This window comes from Pezoporus flaviventris, unplaced genomic scaffold (genome assembly GCF_033815535.1).
Source record: "Pezoporus flaviventris isolate CSIRO_AGI_PZ_B2104156 unplaced genomic scaffold, CSIRO_AGI_Pfla_v1 ptg000063l, whole genome shotgun sequence".
In the NCBI taxonomy this organism is placed as follows: Eukaryota; Metazoa; Chordata; class Aves; order Psittaciformes; family Psittacidae; genus Pezoporus; species Pezoporus flaviventris.
In genome coordinates, this window is record NW_026892611.1 from 7,101,711 (window position 1) to 7,122,136 (window position 20,426).

Here is a 20,426-nt window from a genome sequence, read left to right on the forward strand (position 1 = left end):
GAAATTATTTTGTTAACTGTTATTTATGACAACTGTTCTCCCTCTCTATCCGTGCAAGTTTGTACACGAGGGGGATTTCATCTGCTGCCCTGATTCACTGCCCTGTCACCAAACACACCTTTTGGCTGCTTGCAGCAAAAAAAAAGACACCCTGAACACCTAGAAACTTATGTTCTTCTTGCCATGTCTGCAGGTGTTCACTGCTTAGATCTGCATGTATACACATCATGTGCACCATTACAGAAATAGGGCTGAAAGCAATCAGAGAGCAGTTCCCACCTTCAAGCTGCAAGAGTGAGCCAGGGTAACCTTTGGAAACACAGGACAGCTTTCATGCTTCTCCTAATGATCTACTGTAGCATTCACCTCTTTTTTTCTCTTTGGAAGTTCTTCCTAACACCTGACCCCAATTTCCCTTCTTGCAACATAAAGCCCTTACATGCAGGTAACAAACCAGGTACATGTCAGTCATGAAAGACACACGGAAGTTCAGCTGTGCAGGACTTGCCCTCCAGACAAGATATATAATTTAAACAACATTTAAACAACTCATTAGAAGGGGAACGTATATACCTAAAGGCACCAGGAGGCAGAAACTCCTTCCTTTCTCTGGTATTTATGTGTTAGGAAGAGGCAGGTGGAACTGATCTTACAGGGCCACAGCACCATCTGTGGCACTGCTTCGAAATCTCTTTCATCCATCTGATATGATAGTGTGAGCCAGCAAGTATCACCCAAACTGTTCACTCACTTCTGTCAACTTCCAAACACCTTCTTTTCCTCCTAGTTGTACTAAGTCTAGTGACAGGATGTGCCAGGACCTCTCTCCTTACGGCACAGCAAGGAATCCTCCACTCTCTTTGTCTGCACAATTTGGACAGGCTGTTATCGTCTGCATTGTCTCCCACTCCCCCAGCAGGAGAAAGGCACTGCAACATCAGACTAGTCACCTACCCACATATTCAGCATGACATTATACATAGATACTCTTATTTTTTGACAATTATGAGAAAGAGACTAACCCCAGCAGTTTGTATGTCATGTGGAAGCGTCTTCTGAATTACTGTAGTTGCCAACCGTGAGGTGGTCCGAATCGGTTTCTTTACTGAAAAACAGTAGCTTTCTTTTTACAAGCTGCAAAAAGGGACTGGGAAACACTATGCTTGTTACAGCGACCCTTGAGAACCTCTGTCCCCACACACAGCTTGCTTCCTTCTTGCCTGATGCTCCTGTGTGTTCGGGTAGTGAGCAAGGCACAGGGGCTGAGGTGGGACCGTGCGCTCAGCATTGACCACCCAGCTCTGTAAAGTACCTCTGGCTCTTCACCTGACAGGCCATTGGTTCCAGCACGCAGCAACCCCTCACTACAGATGGTCTGGGCTGCAGCATGCTCACGCAAGGGTAAAAGCGGCCTGTGACCTCAACTACTGTGCTCCCCTCCAGGCCATATGGCCAACAACCGAGATCCACCAAAGCAGAAGCGTGTAAAGGATGCCCAGCCAGCACGACCCAAGCCCGTGTGCTTCGTGCAGCCTCATGCACTCTGCTGAGCTGAGGTTCTGAACACACAACCCAACATCCTTTATCTGGAAGGACCAGTGCCAGGCAAAGAGAACAAGCAGATTGTTCAAGAGAGAAAACAGGCTGCGCGGTATCTCCCCGTCTGCAATTGCCAGGTTACTCACTGTTGTTCAGCTTTGGCTCGGTCACTTAGGAAGAAGAGGGCTGTGGCCAGGAAGAACATCCCTCCCAGGACAACGACAAACGGGCAGAGCATGAGTGCGTACCCCAGGCTGAGGAACTCCCAGACTGGGGACTCCTTTGTGCTTTGTCGGATCAGGTCTGAGATCTAGGAGAGACAGGCAAAAAAATCAGTCACTCAGATGAAAAAGAGACACGATAATGGTGAAGGGAACAGGATTCCCTGAACAACCCAGCCACCCACTGAACATATGCATGAAGTTTAAAATGGAACAGCGCGTTCAGTGAAAGCTGAACGTCCCTTGCACGCTTCAGCCTTCCACATGACACTCAGGAGCCTGGGCAGCCCATGCCGTGAGCAGCTTGGCAAGGGTTCTCCTCTCCCTGTCACTCTTCTGGCCTGATCTATTACTCCTCCTACAGCCCTCTCCATCTTCATCCTGGCTGCTTCCATGGCTGCATCTGTGGGTGTCTAACCTGGCTGTACTGAGCAAGCCCCACAGGGTGCCGGCAGGGCCACGCAGGCATTGCTCAGTGGGTGAGGAAGACAGACATCCATCTTCCACAGTGTCTGTCAAGTCCTGCTTACTCCTACACCCCACCTACCTGTCAGCAAAAGGAGGTATTAAATTACATTTCTGTGTATTGAGTGGGAAGGGAAAAATGTTTTTCACAGAAGAAACCCAGAGATTTCATCTGATTTTCAGAGACACAACCCAAACATGGGGATTTGTATCCCCGTGTCTGTGTTACGCGCCCTATTCCCTCTTCTAACCACCTCAGCTTGCTGCTTTGAAGTGTAACTGTGTGCAAGATGTGACTCTGCCCCCAGGCTCAGACCAGGTCTGTTGCACAGGGGCTGTGCTCACACCTAAGAACCACGCACACCAAGTTTGTGGGTAAGGCAGCCTGCGTCTTCCAACAGCCGAAACCATTATGATACGAAGCGAACGCAAGTCTGTGCTTACACGAAGGAGCAATGAGATGCACTGGCAGGATTTAGTTCATAATGAAAAGCTTTTGCTAAAACTCAGTAATATTTAATGACTGTAGCTAAAAGAATCACGTTTTATTATTTATAGCCCAGCAAACAGCTTTACTCTCCATAAATCCAGCAGAGCAGTGCCAGCAGTAGGGTGGGTCTCAAGGCATTGGGCATTTAAATGTCCAGCTCTGGTTTTGTCTGTGACCTTTTGTTGAGGCAGTTTATACCATGGGACTGCAGGGAATTTGCAACATAGAGCCCTGCTGCTGTTTACACACACAAATCTGTTCCAGAAACAGGCAAAGCTTCTGCAGCAGCTTCTAAAGTGCTACTGGTGTGGTTTAAGCAGCTGAACCCAGGACACCATACTACTGCTAATGAAAGAGGTGGCATCAGACACAAACTACAAGCAAAATCTGACATTCCAGGCTTAAATCTTGACAATCGAGTGAGAAAATGTCACAGGCAGGAGAAATCACCTATTCACAGCCCTGCAGCTGTAGCCCCTGGAAGGTAAAACGTGTGTGAAGAGATGCTCCAGCAGAGGCCAAGCACAACAGGAGGTCACAGGAGGATAACACCTGTGGGGTGTCCAATGGACAGGTTGCAGAGTGTGCCTCAGTGGGGAGACTGGAGCACTGGTGGTCTCTGTGCCTTAATATCTGTCCTCCAGCTCAGCCTGGCTCCTGCGGGAGGGAAGGGAAGGAGCGGTGGCCAGCCTGATGCTGGAGGTGAAACCACTGCACACAAAAGAGCAGAGAAGTCTTTCAGGATGGGGCATCCTCAAGTAGAGAAAAGCGAATAAACACTGGAATCATGGAATGGTTTGGGTTGAAAGGGACCTTGAAGCTCATCCACTCCCAACCCCCTGCCATGGGCAGGGACACCTTCCATAGACCAGGGCTGCTTCAGTGTTTCCTTGAACACTGCCAGGGATGGGGCAGCCACAGCTTCTCTGGGCAAGAGCGCCTCTATAGGAAGAACTGAAGGGTTTTAGCCAGAATTCTCCATTTCATTCCCTGCCCTAGAAAGGGGGAGAAGAAAATATCGGTGCTTGGGATATAGTTAAGGAAGTGTTCCTGACCTCTCACAGAGGACTTTAGTCACAGGGAGTAACACACATAAGGAAAAACAATAGTGTTATGAACCAGTCTTCTGTGAGAAATGATGGTTGAAGTCCTTAGACTGAAGGCAAGTAACAGAGGCGATTGGTCTGAGAGACTTATCAGTAAATAGCAACACGACTTGAATGTGAAAACGCAGCCACAGGGAATTAGCAGAACGTGCACTGCCCCCAGAGACATGGACATCAGCTGGTGATTTATTCTCTCTTGGATCCAGACACCTTAATTCCCAACATTTCCCCAGTTCTTCATTATGGACCAAAATCTGGCACTGAATCAGCCCCTCTATGTGCAACAGCCAGAACTGAGGCCATTCTGAAATAAATACAGAAATTCTAAACCACTTCTCATTTTGGGAAATGGATACAATTATCCTCCAAAAGGATCAGCCAATAAATCACTCGACAAATTGACATGATAAATCAGCAGCAGAGGATGAAAAGCCAGGCATGTGCTCCCAACTGCTTTCTCTTATGGATGATATGACATTAAAGGCTAAAACCAGCTTTGAAAACAAAGTCTCCAACAAATAGAGCTCCCAATGCAGCTCGCCCCACACCTTCCCTCCATAGCATCACGTTGACCTTTTATACCAACAAATCTTGTTAATATTGAATCTGCTGTGTTTTCCAGTTTTAACCCCATACTCTGTGAGAGCACACTGCAGAAGCAGCAGTGTTCCTCCCATCGAGAGAGTTCTTCCCACCAAGCCAGCTGGGCTTTCTCATCTGTCTTCCCTCATCCATGTCTGCATCTCATCTCTAGAACTTTATCAGGACCCACATTTATGTTTTTGCTGTTAACTTAGGAGCTACTATTCCCTCTTGGTTTGTTCCATGCAGTTACAAGCCACCTGCTAAGACTAGAACTTTGGCATCTCCTTTCAAGAGGGCACAAGACATAATTACAGACTTGGGCTCCAAGAATGACATACTATTTGCCAAATGCTCTGCTCTGTATTGCCAGGTTTTGACTTTCCAGGCCCCTCGCAGTGGCAACATCCTGATTTGTCTAACTGTGATTTGGCAAGACCTAACCTAGCATCATATTGGGTGTCTTCTATCATGAGTAAGAACAAGCGAGGGTTGCACGCACAGCAGTGCCAGTTCTCCCACCCGGCGCCGTGTGTGGGATTCCTTTCTTTGTTCTGCCAATTGGTAGGTGGCAAAAAACCTTCCAAACGTTTATCCAAGATGTGGGGGTGGAAAATCAATGAGGAAATCCTACTGCTGCTTTGCAGCCTAATCAGAAGTCTTTGATAACATCCTAGCTGCGAAAGTTCACATTGTCTTTTCCCTCCCTGTGTAAAATAGATCTTAGAATAAAGGAATGACTTTGCTAAATAAACTTTAGCTCATGGCACTTCTACCACAGAATACAAACGGCCTGTATTCAGGCAGTGGCAGCCAACTGGATGGAGTCCAGCTAGAGATAAGGCTCACTTTCTGGAGGACAAACAATACAGCTGCAGTGGGCATGATCCAGAGGCCCAGAATCTCTGGTTGTGTCTCAATCTGAGTGCAGAAGACAATGAAGAGAAAAAGGGAAACTCCATTACCTTCCCTGGGAAGCATGTGCTGTGTGGTCTGGAACACCAGACAGGTCCCTGATATAACAACAGATCAGGCCCTAGGAAGACGTCTTGCTTCTGTGTCCCTGTCCCTCCTCACCAGCATGAGTGGTTAAATCCAACTGATTTACTAATTAGACAATGTAACAGTGACAACATCTTTGAAACGATCGTTCCATCTCCCCTGTCTCATTGCTGAGTCAAACAGCTCAATTCCTCTGCAGCTGCTTGATTTCTCTGCATTTCTGACACTGCCTCTTGGGCACGAGTCTTGCTACACAAATGATGTTTGCACTGCAGCGTCTGGCACAAACACCTGATTTGCATCATTACCAGCTTGATACAAGCCAGGTTCTCCCTGGCTCTTTCCTTTTCAGGGTCCCTGTAACACCACAGTGGTTTGGGGTTCACCCACTCTGAATTCAGAGATGCATGTGAAAGGTTTCTTTGATTTATTTCTTTTTACATCGAACATGAATGCAAACGAAGACTAGAAACAAAAATAAGGCATTTTGTAAAGTAAAAGTAAACTGAGGCTGTGGGGGAGCACAAGCATTTGTACTGTGCTAAATGGCATGAGAAACACATTATACAAAAAGGAAGTAAACCTGACTAGTTTATTATGTTCATTCAGAAAACTGCAGAAAGGTAAAAGAAATCAAAGTCTAAAATTACTCAGTTTGAACCTTGGCATGTTTGGATGTTGGAGAGGAAAAAAAAGCAAAACGTCTTGTTAATTGTGCCTGTCTGTGATCACAAACTCATTTGATACTTGGTGACAGTATCAATATCCTGCCCTGGTGCTGGTACCGGTACCCAAGTCTGCCCCAGCAGTACCCGCAGCAGGGATTCCTGCACTGCTTCTGCATTGGGAGTGTGCAGGGTCCTTGGCAGCGCAGAGGAAGAAACCACTTATTTAATGAGATTTTAGTGCACAGGAGTGACAGAGCAGATGGGACAGAGCTTGAAACACTTGAGTGACACCACGATGAGCTCTGGATTTGTGGGCCTTCTTTAACGAGATACTTTAAACCTCTGTTTATCAAAACTACAGAGAACCTGCACTTATAACCAGAGGCACAGGAAGCAGGTGCACAGCAGGTCTGGACAGGCTGTGAGCCCTTGGCACAGAGTGTTTGGTATATGGGAAGTCATTCGGGTTTTCAGCGCAGGCTTAAACCTTGTCTGTTGCTGAGTCATCACAAGTGGGCAGCTTGTTAGCTCATTGCAATGATGAGATAAATCCTATGTGGATTGGTCTCCAGGTGCTTAATTCCCCCTCTTTTTTTTACAGCTGACAGCCATGTCAAAGATTTGGCCTTTCCTGCACTATGAAAAAGGCTTTTAATTACTCAGCTCAGCCCGGACCAGAGAAATCCTCAACTTAAAAGTTACTGCCTGAAGAAAGAGATAATAAGGATGAGGGGCCGGGGGTTCTCTTCCTCAGTGTTTCCCTGACCTATGTGCATCAGATGTTGGACTGCAAGGGCAAGTCCCATTTTGCCCACTGCAGCCTGCGTCATGCACAGCCTGAATGCAGGGGAAGATCTCTGCAGGAGTGATACCATGGGGCTACAGCACAGCAGCCAAGTAGCTGGCATTGGGTAAAGAAAGAATGATAAGAACCATAAATGTGTGCCACATCTCAGCTGCTATCTCCATCAGGTGATGGAAGATGCTGCCAATACACACTCATATATACTATAAATGTTAGAACATGTAACATAGAATCATAGAACAGTCTGGGTTGGAAGGGATCTTAAATTTAGTTTCAACCCCCTGCTGCGAGCAGACACCTTCACTAGACCAGGTTGCTCAAACATGCTGCAAAAGGCAACAAGACAGAGAGCTCCATTGCAGCCTTAATCCCACATCAGCACTGGAATACCCCCTGGCAGACCATAAAGCAGAGAGTGATGCTAGGAGAACAACTTGCACATTGTTGTTACAGGATATGCTTGCCTTTTTGAACTCATGTTCATCTCACAGCCAGCTCTGGCAGAAGAGACAGTACTTTGTAATCACTAGCAAGCACATAATGGGCCATATTTGAGGAACGGCTGCACAGGCCAGACAGGGACAAACACCCAGACTGCAGCATCACATCACAATGATACACTTCATTCCACTTTTAATTCAGGCACTGGTGGATTTGAGCCCCAACAGGCTGTGGCCTGTTTTAATCCAGCAAACTAAACTGGAAAAACTATTATTCCACAGTAAGCACTGTAAGCACAGATATACACTAAAGTAGCCATAACATTTTCAACCATAGAATACAAATTTTAAACCATAATACATTAATTCCACTTCCTCAGGCAGGCAAGTCTTTACATATAGGACTTCTTTCTACACATACGTATTTACTTGGATGGGTAAACACCTTTGAAACCAAATCCACAAAAAGGCTGTTTCTAACTGGGACAAGAAGGTGTGAAATCTACACCTTCAGTTATGACTTTCATTATAGAGGTATCTTAAATGCTACATTTACTCCAGTCTTGAGTTACCCCTAATAAATGTTGGTCTGCTTTCCTTGATACTCTGCACCAGCCATAATTAACACTGTTCTGCTAACTGCTTGCTAAGGGAAGGTCATTAGCATCCTCATTGTTAAAGTAGCTCATTAGATCTAGTTTATGAACCTACTCACATAAGAAAGTTGGGGAAGGGAGAAAAAGGAAGGGTAAAAAGTGGTAAGCTTATTCTCACGTTCTTTTCCAGGTCATACCAGGAGCAGCACAAAACCCTTCAAACCAGAACAGCTCAAATTTGCTTACAGGTAATTACAAGGTCCCTCATGCTCAGACCCCTTTTTCTAAAGGAGGCTGTTCAAAAAGGAGATGCCTCTTGAGACACTGGTGAGCTCTGCTGTGGTGAGCCACCATTCCTGGCACTGCAACCCAACACGGCATTCAGTCCTGGGGTCTGCCAAGAGGAGACCCCTCAGTTTAGGTGATGCTGCTATTTGCATGACCCTCAGCACCCAGAAGTGTGATTTGGGTCCCCTCTCACAGAGCCTAGCTGTCAGACCGTGCCACCCTGTCCTGCAGCTGCCTGGCAGGAGCAACTGGAGGTCACGTCCCTCAGGCAAAGCTGAAGCAGCAGTAGCCAAGGTCAGGCCAGGCGGGAACCACCAGCAGTGGGGGACAGGGAGTAGCTTTTAGCCCATCAAGAGGTGCTGGTGGAGGAGAGCTGATCTGTGGCACTTTAAAACACCATCCTCAGACACTGATGTTGCCAGGTGACAAGCAGGTACAGACAGGTTTCAATCCCTAGACCTGATGGGTGGTTGCACAGGGAAGATGAGGAAGAAATTAATTAATAAATCAGGGAGCTAACAGGAGAGATGACAGCACCCGAGCAGCAAGGGCAGTGTGTGCCCATAACAGCAATTCCCCTGGCACGTGTAGGGAGAACAAAGGCTGGAGTCCGTGCCCATTTCTCATCACAGCAAGTCAAGGATGGAAGAGGAGAGCACTGCTGTGCTCAGATGGGAAACAAATTACAGACTTGGAGGAAGGAAAGGAAGGAAAGAAGAGCCAAGGCACAGCTTCAAAAGAAATAAATCACTGCCTGCTCTTGCTTTTCCTGAAGCAAGAGTACATCAGTGAGTGGAAGGAGACTGCTGTTTGTGCAAAGGAACAACATAAACCATGAGGAGGGAAGATGTGCATGTGCACAGAGGAGCATGGGTGCAGGCTCACTGGCATGTCTCACAACTACTTAATTCTGAAAGGCCACAAAGATATAACTAGAATTAATAATACAAACAGCTGAAGCTATGATACAGCCTGAGAAGGGTTAACTGCACTTCACATTCTGTTGCTGGTTGCCTCCACTCAGCTCTTCTAAGCCTGAAATGTTGCCTAGGTATTGAGGCACAGGAAAAGCAGTTAGAAGACTTCTATCTGATACTCAATGTGAGTGGTAGAATTTGGGGTATTTCTCTTAACTGTTCTGTGCTTCAGCAACCATGTCTGCATAGTGGGACCTTTCAAAGACAGAAAAGTACTAAAGGTACTTGGGTGTAATGCGCTGAAGAGGTGAAATTTCTCACTGACTATCTCAAGGATAAAGCAGGAAATCACAGTCCAAGTCATTAAATGGGAATTATTTAAACTCTGCAGGTTATCACAAAGGTCCTGAAAAACATACAGTTATCTAGAAATAAAACTGTCTCATCTAATGAAGTACTCCAGCAATGCCTAGTCTTATTTGTGAATGAATAGGCAGCACTGAGTTATAGTAATTGATCCCAGTGCTTGGCAAGCAGCAAAACCTTATGCAAATTATAGCTGCCACCCTAAAACTGCATTTGTAGAACTTCTTTGTAAGTCAGTCTTAAGCCTTTTTACCATGATAAAAGTTATCAATATTTAAAGAGACGTGAAAAATAACCATACATACATGCTTCTTCTCGCTTAGCTTTTAAAAACTAACGTGTTTGGTGCTTTGGGTGATTGCAAGGAGCTGACCTGCACTGGAACTAGGAGGATTAAAGAAAAATCTGAATCTGACCTTCAGCTCTGTGGCACACCAGGGAGCGAGGGAGCAGTCACACACATGAGGCTGCAGCTGTTATGTACCTTCTACATGAGGATTATAAGATCAATACAAGCATTTATTGGTATCCAGCCGCCTGCGACAGCTTAGTCCTACAAGGACACGGGCGGCTGATTCCTTCTTAAGAGCACTGCTAGAGGGAATCTCACCATGAACTCACCAAAACTAGGCAAGATTCCAGCCATATTTGATCAAAACACTGCTCAGTTAGGGAGGGAGCTTCAGGTGCATTTTGTAAGCAGTCAGAAGAACTGGTGGATCCTCAGGATCTCAGGTGAACCCTGAGGCATCAGGAGCTGGGTTTCACTGCTTTGGACCATGCCTGTTATTGCAGCTCATCCAATTTATCCTGCCTTCTGCCTCTCTCTTTCAAGACCTACACTCTTCTCTCGATCTGCTTCATGGTGGCTCTGGAATAACAGCAGTGTGAGTGGATGGGGATTCCCAGAAGGACTATGGGAACTGGGTTCCCAAATTTCCCTTAAAGCCAACAGGAGCAGGTAGCTTAGTTTCCACCGACTGCCTTGAAAATACTAATCATAACTCAGGCTGCTTCTGTAGCCTGCCCAAGTGAGCTGTCAGTGCTGTATAAAGGTCTCCATCCCACAACAGCCAGACAATTCCAATGACAAACACCAGCAAGTTTTAACAACCAAGGTGATTGCTTGTCTTAGCTCTGGTGGAGAAGTTGGCTGTTTGTCCTTTCACTCTGAATACTATTTGTTTCTCTGTGTTATGTGAAAGCAGCTGATCTTTCAATCACTGTAGTGCTGGGAGCATGAGTCAGCCCAGCCAGCCCAGAGGCTACAGAGATGGATGATGGTGCTTTCTGTGGCATGAACACTTCACTCCTGCTCTCCTGCCACAGAGATTGAACTTGAGTAGCCTCCTCCCAAATGAGAACTGCCCAACATGTACAGCATTAGAATAATTCAAAATCATAATTAATATTTTCCCAGTCTAAAGAAAGCCTAAGGCAGGCATTAAATTGAGGTTAAGCATATTTCAGGCAGGCATCCTTAAGTAACTCACAACTTGTTTGATCTCTGACTACCAGAAGGGCAAGGCACATCGTTTCCTACAACCGAAGTTTTTGACCTGTGACACTACAGATCCCTGGGCAACTTTCAAGATTAACTGCAACCATTCAGGGTCCTCACCATTCCTCCCAGACAGCCCTCTAATGCGGGATGACAAAGAATGAAATGCAGTGGGGTCATCTGAGGCACCTCAGACCTGCCTCTCATCACTGGCACCCACCTTCTGAGCATGCTGCTCTGCTCTTTTCATTCCCCTACTTGCCATTCCCCATGTCCCCTGCCCTGCACAAAGCATTGCTTCCACTGGTTCCTTTGTTCTTGCCACTTTCAAATCATTCCTAAACCAAGATCATTTCTTCCTGGGTACCCAGAACACTGAGGTTAGCAAAGAGTAAACCAAACTGTACATATTGATTCTCTTAAAACAGTTCTCATTTCTTTGGTCCATTCAGCTTTATCTGTATCTGTCTCCTTTGTACACTTAAGAGGGCTACAGAGCAACTGTATCACTTCTGGGAGCTGCCATTCAAGAATAAATATGTACATTTAAATATATATATAAAATATATAAAATTAAATATATATAAACAATTACGAGTCGATACACACACCAGCATCCATGCAATGAATAGACAAGAAATGATGGGGGGTGTTGTTTAAAAATAGGTCCAGAGCCCCCAGCAGCTGTGTCACAGCAGTACTGAGCTGGAAGAGCACATCAAAGTTCTGCCTCTCAGGTGACGGGACTAGTGAAGACACCAGATACACCACTGGAAAACTGTAGCACCTCCAGCACAACATGAGCAGTGCCACTTTGGGTTTACATGTAAGCTACTATATTTTACAAATGATGATCTGTGTTCTCTGAAACTCAATGCGCTGAACTCCACAGAAGGGTGCAAGAGAAAGAAATTATCCCGGGACATTTAGACTTCTTTTCCTCATTAAATTTTCCAAGCCTTGTATTTCCAACTCCGAATGTTCTCTGATTGCTAGCTTTTGGAGCAGGGTCTTTTGTTTTGCTCTGCACTGGGATGATAGTGGCACCAAAAGACAGATCTCCACTAAAACCAAGGCCAATAACTGCACCAGTTATAAAAAGGAATACTACTAATAAAAACCCAAAGCATACATGCCAGAAAGGGATACTAATAATCCAAAACATACACACCCATCCTGCTGTGGATTTACCCCATCATTTCTTATCATACAAAACAGGTTCAAAATATCAGCAGTCAGAACAGCTGCATGTTCCTACCCATAAATAGATATCTGGTTTATGAGACCAAATTAAGAGTCAAATACACACATAAGAGTGTTCCAATCCAATTTCGAATGGACCTGTGTCCACACCACAGAAGCAACCACTCTCCCTTTACATGTCTATAAGCTTTACAAATGCCCTAGGCTAAAAAGATTTAGAAGCTCACTTCTTGTGCCTATGTGGTCCTTCCAGGTTTAAATTGCAGCCCATCAACAACATAAGCATGGATAAAAGTTGCTTCCCATTGTGCTGGTAAACACAGGCCTGCCTTCCCCTGCATGGTTTAGCTTGGCATTTTAGATAAGCAGTTAATAAACAAAACTAAACATGGGCAAACAACCCTGCCAAAACCTGCTGTGAGCACTTACAAATCCAATCAGATAAGGACTGCCAGCATCTCCCAGGAGGTGTGAAGTGAAACTCTGCAAGGCCACTGCGGTTGCACGGCGTGTTGGAATGACCACATACTGCAAAGGGGAAAGAAAAACAAGTGCATAAGGAAACCGAAGTAAGAACCTGTTCAACTGTCTTGTGTTGCTCAGGTTTATACCCTGGTCAGGGCAAAGTAAACAAGCTCCCCCTGACCCTGCTGGCAGATGAAGCCACTGTCCGGTCTATGGGTGGCTCAAGCAATGGGGAGCTGAGCTACGCTTCCTAGCTTCCTAACACTCTTGATGGCTGGTGCTGAGGGAAGGAAGCTCTGCCTGGTCTGCACTCCTTTCAGCAGCACTGAATGCATGAGTCTGACCAACAGCTTTGATCACGAGACACTTTGCTGTTGCTTCTCAGCCTCTATTTTGCTTGGCTGATGGGGAGAGTGAAGTCTGAGGTTGCCTGCAGCACGTAACTTGCTCAGCACCACCAGCCTTCCAAAAGAGGCTTTTGCTGTAACCTGGGATTTTGTGGGGTTTTCCATAACAAAGAGGTCATTTTGTTTCTTGGAGCATACGCAATTCACATCAGTACAAAATTTGCATCCTCCCCTCCCATTCCATCTCGAGCCACTCGATTATCAAAACTCTGCTGTTCCACTTGGCAAAAGTGGCAGACACATTAGGAATATTTCTACAGACAAGATACTGTAATTTGGTCTCCACTCCAGTGGGACATGATACCCTTGGCCAGGTCAGAATCAGTCTGACTACACAGGATCAGTGCAAAACACAAGTTAGTTCCCTATTAAAAGGACCACAGCTCACAGAAAACAGAGCCCTAACCATGGAAGGGGATGAGAGCAACCCCTCGTCCTATGGAATGACCTTGATTTTATAACACACATTTAGGAGCAGAAAAAAGTAATTGTCTCCTGCGTAAAACTTGGGAAAGAAGCTAGCTATGAATATCTGTGTCAAGTCCACATATCCTGGTTTACAAATTGAGCCTGTCTTGATTTAAAGGCAGTAAGTAATGAGGAATTCAATAGGTCTCTGAATCCAAGTGAACTTTGTTGCCACTTGAAAGCACTGAATCTTCTTGCGCCTCTTCCTGTTGCTCTGAAGAGCCATCTACCCTACCAGAAATTACTCTGGTTTAGCTATTTGTAGATCATGTGTCCACTTTCACTCTGATGGGCTTCCTCTCGTCTTTCTTTAGCCTTGCCAGACTTCAGCTCATTCTTGCCATCCCTTCCTGAAATCATTTATTAATCAAATGTGACATTTCAGGACTGGCATATCCCCAGCTAGAGATACATGGAGATTCATTTACCTTGGCTGACCGGGGTAGGGAGAACTCATGGCTCAATGGCAGCGTACCTCAGGGCACAGAAGCTGAAGCATTGTTTCAATGCTTCAGCATTTTCTTTTAGGGAAAGGGATGAAAAAAAACCATGAAGAAAAGGATAGAAAAAAAACAGTGTTGAGAAGATCCAGACTAGAAGAGAACTGATGCCTGTTTAGAATGATCATGTCATTCCAAGCAGAGGCAATTACCAGTGATGGGCAAAATTAGATTAAATGCTTTTCCTTAGGGTTTTACCATGTGCTTGCAGAATGACCTGCCAGTTCTTTCATTACTGGTTTGACAAAGCTGCAAACACACAGTGCTAATGCACTTTGATGCCACATATTAAATGGGTACCCTGTTAAACTCCTGTTGTGTAACAGGCGAGGAGAAGATGATCAGAACCAGAGCAGTCACCTGGCTACGGATGTTAGACACTGTCCTCCTTTGGCATCCAGGAGCTCAAAACAGATTCGAAGGCTCACAGAAATCCCGAGAGGAAAATAAGGTCTAGACTTGATTAGAGACACAGAAAAGTACTGAAGGTCACACTGTGAAACAGCAGACGAGCTGCACAATTCACTACCATTCCCCAAAGATGCAGGGTAATGGGTGCAACCTGGACAGATCAGACAGAAGAAAATGAAAGCAAAGTAAAATCAAGAGTGAGTTGTTGTCCTTCTTCCCACCTGGCCCCAGCTCACACAGATGCAGTGGAGAAGTATTCTGCAAGAGCTGTTTGAGAAAGATAAAGGGAAATTCTACCTAATGCAAGAGTTCAGAGTTGTGTATATCTGCGACAACGGGATTTTAATCTTAAAATAGTTTAATTTCTATGCAGTTTATGCTAACAAATCTGGAGAAGAAAGCCTGGTTCTAGATTCTATCCATTCTCTTAGCAAAATAATAAAGGAAATGGTAAATTTATTAAAAACTTACCATTTACAGGGAGTGGTAGTGAATTAGTGCCAGTTAGAGAAAGAAATTTGAACGGCACCTGCATCATATGTGTGTGTGCATATATGTGTTTCTTTATACACATGAATACACACATATATCAGCCATAATTCTACATGTCCGTGTATTAAGCAGACATACAGGTTTGCGAGTATCAATACAATTTGCAGCAAGATTTCAGTGTGCCTAGTTAAAGAAGTTACTGATGGTTGAAAGCACTGGTATGGTTTGGCACTAGAAAATACCAAAACTTAGTCAACTTACTCTGGAATTCAAGTTCCAAACACCTCCACAACCCCAAACCAAGCAAGCAAATGAACATGACATTTTTCCTCCTCTTCTAAAAAGATACTGGAAACTAAAAAAGGCTTAAAACAGCATCTCCGAAACACCAAAAAATATCCACCCTATCCCTACTTAAAAAGCATTTTATTCTGATGGAGAGGAAGTAGCTGGTAGCAAACGCTATCTACTGTTCTAGGAAGAGAGCAGTAAATTACAGCTCTCAATGGGCATTTTGATACCAAAATAGACTTAAATTCAAACCAGGCCATGAACATCCCACAGAAGATGGAGGTGGAAGAGCCACAGCAGCTGAGGAGGAAGTCCATGGGATTGTCCTGGCTCATCTCTGACTCCAGGTTCAGGGGCAGGCAGCACAGAGGATGGGCAGAGAGGCTGACCAAGCAGCTTTGGCAAACCTCTGTTCTTTAAATAGAGGTTCGGAAATGCCATGGTTTACTGATGACATTCCCTTCCTGTAATGAAACCATCAGAGTGAGTTGGTCTGAAATAAGTCAACCAGGAAAGCCAAGGAGAGATCACTCTTCCATCAGAGGCCACATGCCAAAGAGGTAAGTTCTGGTTTTTACAAGGGTCTATAGGGACAGGCCAAGGGGAATGGCTTTAACCTGCCAGAGGGGAGACTGAGATGAGCTCTTAGGCAGAAGCTCTTCCCTGTGAGGGTGCTGAGGAGCTGGCACAGGGTGCCCAGAGAAGCTGTGGCTGCCCCATCCCTGGCAGTGTTCAAGGCCAGGTTGGACACAGGGGCTTGGAGCAAGCTGCTCTAGTGGAAGGGGTCCCTGCCCGTGGCAGGGGTTGGAACTGGATGAGCTTTAAGGTCCCTCCCAACACAAACCATTTTATGATGTTTATGTCTAAACTCTACTCTCTAAAACACTTTTCTACCCTTTCTGGGTCGGACAGTAACCTTCAGGACACTGCAAACTGGCCTCTTGCAGCACCAAAGGCAAAGAAAACGCGTGCTAACGCCAGTTGAGCCACTGTCAAAGCCTGGAGATAGTCCAGGTGTCCCTGCTGTAGCCACTGTTCAGAAAAGGCAAAGGCTGTGCTCCAGAGAAACCAGCCTGAGAGAGACCCTTCACTCAAGCTAGGCAGATGCAGTCTACAAAGAAACTTAAAGGAAGTCAAAGGAAGCTGACCTGGTCTCCAAACCACAGCCAGCGCGGAGCAGCACACATCCACCTGCAAACCCTTGGCCCACAGAAGAACTGAGAGACACCCCTTGGTATATCCTTCCTGGGTGTTTGAAGAGGTCTGTGAACCCTCACTCAAAGGCACCACTCCTCCCCGTGCCTTAAAAATCCACACCACAGCACTTGGATTACTGGTGCGTGGAGGCACACAGATACAAGCAACAACGAGAACTTGTGGAAATGCCATTTATCTTCAGCTGTAAAAATAGGGCAGTATTTGACACAACATGAATAATTGTTGTTTATTTATAGGGAAGGTAAGCAGGGGAAAATGAGCCTAAAAGAAGACTTCGACTGTACAGCATTAAAGCAGCTGCTCCAGGGCAGCTCCTGACCATTTAAAAAAGATGCATGGTCCTTTTTCCATGACTGTCAGGACTTGCATAAACTGGAGGATGGCAAAGACCCAAGATTATTGTGATCTGACTCTTACACTGAAATGCCACCAAGGCTCTGCCCATCAGCTTTAGTTTTGGGATAAAAAAAACCACTAAGACCGGATTCCACAAAGTCCCAAGCCCTCAGCATGCCTCAGAATGTTTCCTGTTGCACTGAAACTCATTCATTATGGCTCTTACAAGGCAGTTTTAATGCTACTTTGGGGGTCTGGTAATTTTAAGGGCAATTTGCAAAGCTGGCAGATAAAATCCGTTTCATAATTAGCACGCTCCAGAAGAAACATCCTCCCCTTCCCCAAGCACCATCTGAGCATGTGCCTGGGAGGAGACATGCAGAGTTGTACTCAGGAGGATAAGGCCTCCTTTGTACAAATCTGCATTTGGAACAAATATCAACCTCTTAAGATCTGAGGCAGTGCAGAACATTCTGCAGTGCTGACAGCTTATCAAACACTCAGCACCTTCTCCTGCAGATAGCTTGAGGAGCTGCACACTGACCATTCCACTGGCAAGAGCAATAGATGCAACGGAAGCGCAAAGGTAGGAAGAGCCAATAATTAATCGTGAAGATAATAAGCAATCATCCTTGCTTTGCCAAGGAAATTCAAGCTGCAAACCCTCTCAAGATGCTTACCAACTTGCCCAATAGGGTTCCTAAGCGGTCATGAGATCTGCAAATCTTGGGAGAGCTCTGATAAATCATTTGGGATGCAGTTTACGAAAAGCCTCACTTCTGGCATAATGCAATAAGTAGGAGCAGTGTTCAGCCAGCACTGAGAGCTTTTTATCCCTGAAAACAGGGTAATATTTATGTATAGGATCAAAGTGGTGTTAAGCTTAGGCTAATAATGCTTTTAAACTCCTTACTGGCCTCAGGCAAAAACAGACACCCTTCTGATTACACCAAATAAATAGTAATCAGTAGAAATTAATTTGCCAAACATTAAAAGTGCATCTTGCTAAGGCATATCCACACCTTTCTCTGGCTAGGACTTGTTACAAAGCTGCCTGTCAAACATGGTTATAGTCCTGGCTCTCACCTATTGCCTGACTGAACCCCCTCTCAAACCCCTTGTGTAACAGGAATGCACTTCAGGCCAGCTGTTTACAGGCTTGCACTGACCTAAGTGGATGTTTGCATGTATTTGTATAGCACTTTTAGAGGTCTGCTCATGCTGATAATGCATTAAGCTGGGCATTATATAGGACACTCAGTTCATTTTCTTAACAGACAAGCTTAAGTGTTAGCATCAGTCGCCAAACTCCAATTTTTAACAGGGTTTTAGTTTCTTTCCCATGTTTTGGAAATTGGAACTAAGGGATTATTTCCAGCTATTTCCAATCTCCCAATTCTTTTGCACTAAAGCAACATAAATAGCTGCATCCCTACAAAATGCAACGCTCTATAGGATGCTGGTGAGACAGATGGCAAACCCTATAAAAAGCTACAGGGTACTGAAGTCACATTGAAACCAACACAGAAAATCTCAGTAATTAAAATGGGACAACGATGGCATCCCTAGGACACTTGATATAACAGTAGTTGGTTGAGAAGTGTCTTTCGGGCTTAGCTTGAGACCAGGTAGGTCAAGTTTCAGCTCTTTCTCTGGCACAGATCTTCTGGAGGACCTTGAACACATCCAGTTGGTACCCTCCCTCCAGCTGTGCTGTGTTGGCAGCAGAGGTGACTTTGAGAGCCACTGCTGGAGGATTTCAGATGTGCTCCATGGCCAAGCCCTTACCTGCTTCAGCCAATGCTAGTGAGGATATAAAAGACCTGCTATTTAAGCCCATCAGCTAATTCTGACCAGGGAAAGTTGGCAAAGCTCCTGGGAACATCACAGTCAAAGGCAGGATGTGACAAGAAGCTCTGGCAGTAGACAGGAACAAGCAACTATGAATATTGTACCATAAGTTCTTCCTCAACACAGCTGTAGTTTGCACATCTACATGTTGAGAACCACCTCATGAGCAGCCTTGAACTCAGCACAAGCTGCAAACCCCACCTAAGCATAGAGTAACCACCCATTCAGCCATGCAGAGCTCTATCACACTACAGCTGAGCTGTTATGAAGAGCAAACCCTAGTAATTAAAAGCTACCTAATGCACCTCAGGTACACTGATGACCTTTGTTTCTCTGTGCTTTATTCACATCTGAGAGAAGCAGAATTAGCAACCCCACTTCCCAAAGTGTTCAGAGATTGAAAGTTCATCAGGCAATTCAGTTATGGCAACTACAGAGCTACCTTAAAACATAAACACAGCCTTGAACTTGAATCATCAACAGAACTTCAGCAGAAGCTTGAAGCTCTCTGGTGAATCAATAAATCAACACCATTATCTTTGCATCTAGGAATACCGAGGCAGATTGGTTTCTCACTGATGTTTGCATAAGAAACTAATACAAGTCAAGGGAGTTTTCTGTTGATGCCAGGCTGGTTATATTTTTAGTTCTGTAAACAAGCTGTCAAAAGACCTTGGGCAAGCCCTGTAATGGTTCTGTCCCTTAGTTTCTTTCTTTTTCATACAATAAGCAACACCTCCTTCACCATGGGATTTCAACAGAGGCTGTTTGATAGGCTCCAGACCATTTCATATGAAAATCTAGCTGCTGAGGTCAGCTTGCTGATTTGAAAGACTTAAAAAGCTCTATGGTGGAGAAATAATGGAAAATGAAGGACATGGGGTGAAAAGTCCCTGACAGCTTCCTCTTGGACAAGGTGGACACAGTCCAAAAATTCTTTATACTTTCTTTTCCTCTCTCCTCTCCCAGAGGTGGTTTTCTATTGTGTATGTGTTGAATGGTAGGTTAGCTGGAGTTAAGCCAAAGAGAGAGGTAGATGCTTGCCTTTGTTGCCAGAGGAGGGAGGGAGGGAGGGAAGGATTTCCTATTGCAGAACAAAGCTGAGTTATTGATAACAAAATCCACCAACGTGCTGACCATTAGGAAGTGCTGGCCCATTCTTTGCATGTGGGGATTTGCAGAAATGCTTAGAACCTGGGGAAGCTATTCTAATTCAGTAATGCCGACCTTTCTGGGCATCTCTCCCTGGTGTGCAGAGCTAAGGATAAGAAGAAAGTTTTTTTCTTTATCTCTTTCACTGTCACTTTCCTTCTCAGCAAGTAAAAAATAAATAAAAATAGGGTAGGCTGAAGAAGGCATTTGGAAGAAATGGGGAACTTCAGGTTGTTCTTGCAAGCTGACAAACTGCCCCCAGAAGAGAAAGCTGCTGTTCCAGTGTACACTCACCATTAATATGTCTGCTGTGATAGCCCAGTTTGAAAACAGAAGAGTTTCTCCGATAAAAATGCAAATCTGTTGTAAAAAAAAAAACAAAACACACAAAAAGGAGAAGATTTATTCACTTGACATTCAAAGGAAAAATAACCTGTCACAAGCTTTCCTTTGTTGCTTATTTGTCTCAAACCTACACAATGTATTTCTTGTTACTGTTGTGGTTTATCCTGAATATTAGAAAACCACAGACTTTCTCTACAGGGTTGGCCTGCAACTTCGTTAGTGCAAACTGTTATGATCTATAGAGCAGCTACATAAAAACCTGACACATTTGCTTACAGAAGAACACGAAAAGCCAGCAAGA

General features: G+C 45.0%; 1 protein-coding gene across 4 annotated transcripts in view; it reads right to left on the reverse strand.

The window, feature by feature from the left end:
* Positions 1-20,426, reverse strand: part of SPNS2 (SPNS lysolipid transporter 2, sphingosine-1-phosphate) — a 126,045-nt gene that overhangs the window by 13,875 nt on the left and 91,744 nt on the right. For 2 of the 4 annotated variants that reach the window (XR_009746420.1, XM_061470372.1), the window contains exons 9-12: positions 20,075-20,140; positions 12,619-12,717; positions 1,686-1,849; positions 1,023-1,105 (exon numbers count right to left, since the gene is read on the reverse strand). Coding sequence is in view for 3 of the 4 variants with exons in the window: in XM_061470372.1 (XP_061326356.1) it covers positions 1,039-1,105; positions 1,686-1,849; positions 12,619-12,717; positions 20,075-20,140 (396 nt within the window). In the remaining variant the exon portion in view is untranslated. The remainder of the gene's footprint in view (positions 1-1,022; positions 1,106-1,685; positions 1,850-12,618; positions 12,718-20,074; positions 20,141-20,426) is intronic. The other 2 variants (XM_061470373.1, XM_061470371.1) reach the window with 1 other exon arrangement.